Source organism: Phoxinus phoxinus (assembly GCF_949152265.1).
Source record: "Phoxinus phoxinus genome assembly, chromosome: 20".
Taxonomy (NCBI): Eukaryota; Metazoa; Chordata; class Actinopteri; order Cypriniformes; family Leuciscidae; genus Phoxinus; species Phoxinus phoxinus.
This window is the reverse complement of record NC_136895.1, coordinates 19,224,538-19,231,930: the sequence shown is the minus strand read 5'-3', so window position 1 is coordinate 19,231,930 and position 7,393 is coordinate 19,224,538. Positions and strand designations below refer to the sequence as shown.

General features: G+C 32.2%; 1 protein-coding gene across 1 annotated transcript; it reads right to left on the bottom strand.

Moving 5' to 3' along the window:
- Positions 1-499: 499 nt before the first annotated feature.
- s100b (S100 calcium binding protein, beta (neural)) lies at positions 500-2,749 on the bottom strand. Its single transcript, XM_079593589.1, has 3 exons — positions 2,659-2,749; positions 2,238-2,405; positions 500-703 (listed from the first exon to the last, which is right to left on the bottom strand). The coding sequence occupies exons 2-3, from the start codon at positions 2,373-2,375 to the stop codon at positions 554-556; spliced, it is 288 nt and encodes a 95-aa protein (XP_079449715.1). The 5' UTR covers positions 2,376-2,405; positions 2,659-2,749; the 3' UTR covers positions 500-553.
- Between the last annotated feature and the right edge of the window lie 4,644 nt (positions 2,750-7,393).

The window sequence follows — 7,393 nt, the reverse complement described above, 5'->3', positions numbered from 1 at the left end:
TATAAAAAATAAAATAAAATCTGATAGTAAAGTTGCAGGCAATTAAGACATGACAAACACTAGCTTTTATGCCTCAAACAACATATGTTGGATTTTTTCAAAAGAATAATTTGCTTTTGTGGGTCTTTTTAAAGCACAGTGTGATTTGTCTAAAACCCCAGAACAATCCGTTGTAAGTCAACCTAATAGTCTGAAGCTAATCAGAAAAAAAACAAAACATTTTATAATCAGTCTGGAATTGAAATGACAAGACAAGAGCGCAACACCTGGTCCGCATTTCACTCGATGAGATTTATGATGGGCATGTCTTGGAAAGAAAATGTCTAGGCAAAATAATAGAAACATGCTTTGTAATAAATTATAAACTGGTTTTGATTCTAGCAAAATAAGCCAAGCAAATTGTCATCCAAGCAGCGTGTACATTCTGTCCAAACAAAACAACAATCCTAATACGGTGTGATAAAGAACAAAGCAAAATTTAAGAGAAGGAATGTATTGTGACTCATTAAACTACGGAAAATTGAACTTTTTTTTTTTTTTTTTTAAATCCGACTCATTCGTCTTCGTGGTGTTCGAAAAACTCATGGCAACAAATGGTAACCATGGTGATGAAGGTCATGAACTCCTGAAAATCGCACTCAGAGTCGCCGTCGGCGTCCAAGCTTTCCATCAAACTGTCCATTGTTGCTTGATCTTTCACTTGCTGAGGGAGATAAAGAGAAAAAAACGTAAGAAATACGAAAATAGCTAATTTGCTTAGCATGAAAATATTTCATCTAGTGCTGATTTATCAAAATCGATTTATCACATCTAACATAAAAGTGTGTGTGTGTGTGTGTGTATTAGTGTTGTCAAATCGATTAATTGCATCAAAATGTGTGTGTGTGTGTGTGTGTGTGTGTGTGTGTGTATACAGTGCTATGCATAAGTTTAGACACCCATGCTAAAGTTGACTAAAAAGAGGAATAAAAAATCATATTTTGGAAATTGAAATTAATGCCTTAATTTAAAAAAATAGGAAAAATCCAACCTTTAAGGACACCAATTTTCTTTGTGAATGAATAATGTATCGTAAATAAATAAATGTTCTTCCTTAAAATACAGGGTGCATAAGTTTGGACACCCCTATGTTAAATTCCCATAGAGGCAGTCAGATTTTTATTTTTAAAGGCCAGTTACTTCATGGATTCAGGATACTATGCATCCTGATAAAGTTCCCTTGGCCTTTGGAATTAAAATATCCCCACATCATCACATACTCTTCACCATACCTAGAGATTTGCATGGGCTACTTTCCATAAGATCATCTCTCAATGCAAATCAAACCAGCTGTTAGGCTAACTGAAATAAAACCATGCCAATCTCCAGGTATGGTGAAGGGTGTGTGATGATGTGCGGCTATTTTAATTCCAAAGGCCAAGGGAACTTTATCAGGATGCATAGTATCCTGAATCCATGAAGTAACTGGCCTTTAAAAATAAAAATCTGCCTCCCTCTATGGGAATTTAACATAGGGGTGTCCAAACTTATGCACCCTGTATTTTAAGGAAGAACATTTATTTATTTACGATACATTATTCATTCACAAAGAAAATTGGTGTCCTTAAAGGTTGGATTTTTCCTATTTTTTTAAATTAAGGCATTAAGTTCAATTTCCAAAATATGATTTTTTATTCCTCTTTTTAGTCAACTTTAGTATGGGTGTCTAAACTTATGCATAGCACTGTATATATATATATGTATACATTACACACACACACACACACACACACATATATATATATATATATATATATATATATATATATATATATATATATATATATATATATATATTACACACACACATATACTTATATATATTTGCATATATGTGTGTATGTATATACATACACACACACACATATACATATATATATATATATATATATATATATATATGCACACATTATTTAAATAACTTATGTTAGATGCGATTAATCGTGATTAATCGATTTGACAACACTAATATAGGGCCTATATATATATATATATATATGTGTGTGTGTGTGTATATATATATATATATATATATACACACACACACACACACACACATATTATATATGTACAAACTTTTACTTAGATGCGATTAATCGATTTGACAACACTACATTTTAATCGTATTATTTCACTCAATTTTGACAAAAATCCTTGATTGTAAATCAAATATTCTTAAAAAAAAATTTTTTTATTACCTCAGTAAGAGTCGGAAATTCATGCGCGAGCAGATCCTTGAGTTCGCTCTTTTTTAATTTGTACTTGTCGCCTTCTTTCGACGAGTACTTGTGGAAGGTGTTAATGATGGTTCCCAGGCAGGTCTCCAAGTCGGACATCTTAATGCACTGTAGTGTGTTCGACGTTTTCTGGAATAATTACAAAAAGCACAAAAAAAAGTGAAAAGGTTTGAAACCAATTTCAAGCTGTTTAACTTTTCTCCTCAAACGACTGTAAACGTTTAAGTGTTGGAGCAATTTTATGGACCATTAACTTTCTTCCTGTCTTTCACTTGTGCAAACACATTTCTAGTCATCATGTAGTTAGTTTTGCAGAATCAGAACGCTTGCGGCGAAATAAGCTGTGAAACATTGTAATGATATAAAAACTTCCTAGACTTACCAGCAGAGAGTTTGTCAGAATGAAGCGATTCGGAGCCGAGTGAGATGGGAGTCTATTTATAGGTCTGTAACAGAGGGGCCTGTAGCTTTGAGATTCTGACCTGTCAATCACCAGAACTGACCAATGAGCTTCTGACCTTGTTCTCACTCCACTGCGCACATATTCAGAGTGAGATACAAAGAGAAGATCAACACACACACAAAGTATAACACTTGTCTGGCCACATTTATGGTGAAGAAGTGAGTACAAAAAACTGTTTATGAAATAATGCCTTTGCTGTCATGCAAAACTGTCTTTACATGAAAAATTGTCTCGCAAACTTGATATTAAATAGGCCTATGTTTGATTGTCTGAATGTTTTTGTCGTTTCTTTGGAAACGTCCAGCTTTTGTCCTGTCAGTCTTTTCCAAGGAAATCAAACGGTGTTTTTTTCTATACATTGGTCGTCTCGTCGTCTCACTCTAGGCCATAAAGATATGCTCACAACTTGTTTTCCCTCTTTTTTTGCTCTCCTTTTGATCTTTCCGAGAAGTTCTGTTGCCCATAAGCGCACACAAGTGTTTTGTTGTCAGGCATCTCGGTGGACGACAATAGTGTGTTTGAGAGGAAGTGAGTGGTGTGGCATGTTAATCAGACGATCCTTTTCTGTTATAGAATTGGCCAGACGTGTGTCCTAAACACCAGTGGACTATTAAACAGCTTTGACACCGAGACAAACACACTCGCACACACATACACATTCAATGCATAATGTACACTACATTTGAATAAGTTTTTTTACAGAATCATTTTATGTTTGTAACTGTATATTGACTAAATAATACTAATAACAATAACGGCTTTTATTTTTATTTATTATAATATGTTAACATAAATAAATGAATAATTTATTTATGTTCATATATTATTACTATATATTGTATGCATTATATATTCAATGAATTCAATGTTTGGATAATACAATTAATAACAATAATCATAAGAGTAATACAAATAATAAGTGTTATTGTTTTTGTTGTTGTTTTATTGAGTTTCTTTTTAGCACAGCTCAAGGTTGAGAACAGAGAATGAAAATTGCGTGTTTATTATGAACTTAACTATATATATATAAATATAATAATATATTGAATAACAATAATAATAACAACTATTGTAATTGCTATTTAAATGTGTTTATTGTTATTATTATTATTTACAGGCAGTTTGCATAATACTTGTATTTACTGAGTGCCTTTTTTGCTTGATAACAGAAAATGTAAACTTTTAATCTGCTTATTTTATTTATATATATATATATATATATATATATATATATATATATATATATATATATATACTGCCTGTAAATAATAATAATAACAATAAACACATTTAAATAGCAATTACAATAGTTGTTATTATTATTGTTATTCAATATATATATATATATATATATATATATATATATATATATATATATATATATATAAAGCAGATTAAAAGTTTTCAATATATATGTTTTTCTTATAATTTGTAAGTTTTGCAATAGAAAAAAACATTTCATAAATGCAATCACAGTTGCATTATAACACATGGGGGGGGGGGGCATCAAAGAAATATAATTTCACAAGTAATATTTACTCTTTTATCAATATATAAATATGAATAAATATAAATAACGATTATCTAATGCCTATTTTAGCATGTGTTACAATATTATATATATAAAAAAGATGGTTATGAATAATAAATTCTTTGAATGTTTATGTGTTTTATTGCCTTATGTTTTAGCTGAATACTTTTAACTACATAAATAGTATAATGTATTTAGTTACACTAATTAATACTATTGTTCCAGGCGTATATATAAACAGTGAAATCTGAAGTCATGAAGTCATAGTCCATATTAAAATGAAGAGGTGCATGGGAATGCAGTCACGGGGCACTGCGATCCTTCACTCCCCTGTCCCACTCCTCCCTGGAGTTTGCCCAGCGGGCCGGACGGTTGGCGACTGCGGGACGGCCTTTATTCCGCCATAATAAATGTGTCTTTGTGGCCTCATATAGGCAGCACAAGCAAACTGTTGTTGACAGAAAACACTGCATCTTGTGTGAGGCTCGCTGTCCTGACGGCCTTTCTCTGGGGTCAGATGGATATAACGCCCCATGAACAAATCAATAATCTATCTCTCTCCCTCTCTGTACTCGTGTGTTAATTTGTTCATCACATTGCAATCTAGGAGTGGATTGCCTCAGATGACTGTTCAATTATGGCTGCTGAATTGTTTTGCAGTGATGAATCCGAGATCTTGATCCAGTCTCGGATGTGTGGGTCAGGTTTATTTTTATTTATTTATTTAGTTTAATTTTGGGCATTGAATTTCCCTAAACAGTTGAACATTAACTTAAATAATTAAATTAAAGGTAAATGTAGCCTATTAAATAAAAATAATGAGACCATTTTATTCTCAATAATAAATAAATAAAATAATAAATAAATTAAATTAAAAAATAGCTATACAATTTAAACTTAATATTAAATGTCCCTAAACAGTTGAACATTAACTTATATTAAAGTATTACATTAAATGAAATACAAACAACTAAATAAATGAATAAAATAATAAATAAATGAGACACTTTTATTTTAAACTTGATATTAAATTAAAATAATAATAATAATAATGATACCATTTTAAACTTAATATTAAGGTATTTCAAACTAAATAAATTCATACAATAATTACCCGAATAATATATAAAATAACAAAATAGTGAGACCATTTCACATATAAACGTGATATTAAATCAAATTAAAGTAAACAAGATAAAATAATATGAGAGCCTTTATCAGTTAAACTTAATATTAAGTGTGTGTGTGTGTGTGTGTGTGTGTGTGTGTGTGTGTGTGTGTGTGTGTGTGTGTGTGTGTGTGTGTGTGTGTGTGTGTGTGTGTGTGTGTGTGTGTGTGTGTGTGTGTGTGTGTGTGTGTGTGTGTGTCTGTCTGTCCTAGTCTGGCTGTGAATAATCACCTCTGTAAAAAACGACAGAATAAATGAGCTTTTGTTGGCCGCTGGATTGAGGAACCTGTTCTCTGTATTGTGTCAGCCATATGATTGGCGGCCCAGTGCACTCTGGGATACTGGTGGTGGCCGGGACAGAGGACTCATTCTGAGCTCCAGCCACGCTCAAGATCACATGCTCTCATTGACTACTGTTTCTTTACTACTGCTATATCACTTCAATCTATCTCGACTAAAAAGAAGTGTAAGAAAAACAATAAAATGGTAAAAAGTTCTGTATTGCTGATATTTACTTGCCAGTTTAGTTTGGTTCATTTTGAAATGCTCAGAAATAATTTTTATTTCATTTTTATCTTTGAGTGGGTCTTTTCGATAAAATACACGATCATTGAAAAGTACAGGAGTGAGAACTTCCGGCCAATGGGATTTCACAGTGGGCGGAGCTACTTACATGGAACATAAAAAGAGTCATTTTTAGTGATGTCAAATCGATTAATCGCGAATAATCACATCTAACATAAAGGTTTATATACATACAGTACCGGTCAAAAGTTTGGAAGCATTATTATTTTTTATGTTTTTGAAAGAAGTCCCTTATGCTCATCAAGCCTGCATAAAAAATTAAAATAGGAAATCAAAAATATAGCAAAAAAAATAAATACAGCAATATTGTGAAATAATGCTTTTCTATTTTAATATAGCGTACTTTAAAATAGAATTTTCTGTGATGAAACGCTAAATTTTCAACAGCAAAATTTAGCATTTCCTTCAGAAATAATTCTAATATGCAGATTTATGATCAATATTGGAAACAGTAGTACTGTTTAATATTTTTTAATAACCTGTGATACTTTTTTCAGGATTAGGCCTATTTGATGAATAAAAAGTTAAAAAGAACTGCCTTTATTCAAAATATAAATATTTTCTAACAACAAGTCCATGCTGAATAAAAGTATAAAAAAATTGTCTCTTTTTTTAACAGAAAGTAAAAAGACTGACCACAAACTTTTGAACAGTAAGCTAGTGTAGGCTAGGCTATATATTGTTATAAAAGATTTCTATTCTTCATTTTCTAAGTTTCTAAAAATATACATTTTGTGTGTTATAGCTATATTAATATAATGTTTGTGTGGCCTTTAGTGTCCATCTATGAATTCAAATTGCAAAAAGGTCATTTTTTGAAAGGTCATGTAAGGATACATTCCTGTTTTTTTATTTTATAAAGCATCCCAGGGTCTGTATATTAGATGTTAGCGAACTAATGCCAATTAAACTGCATATTGTGCGCATAATTAAAATAGAAAGATTAAGAAACAGTCATTTTCACCGCCTCGGTTGGTAACCGCGTTCTCTTCTGAGTTCTGGGCTGCTTTTCACAGGAAAACAGTGAGGAACAAGGATTTACAAAGACAATTACGACCTAATATTTCATCGCTTGACCTTCTGAACGTTAAGGAACGAAATGTGTGTGTTCTGTTTGCGGGTGGTTGATCCGAGAGAGAATTTAGTATGTTTGGCCACATTCGTGTGTAAGGCGCTGAAAGAAAGTTTCTAGAGTTATTTTTCAGTCAGGTGAACTTTTCTCTCCATACAAATCACCCAGCGAGATTCACTGGCCTTCCTGTCGCTTTGGCTGTTGCCATGGCGATGACCTGTTGCCGCGCTGCAGTGGCGGGTTTTCGTTCCCAGAAAGGTTCGCCAAAAACGCTGAGTCATCGCCTGGCAACGCGCGG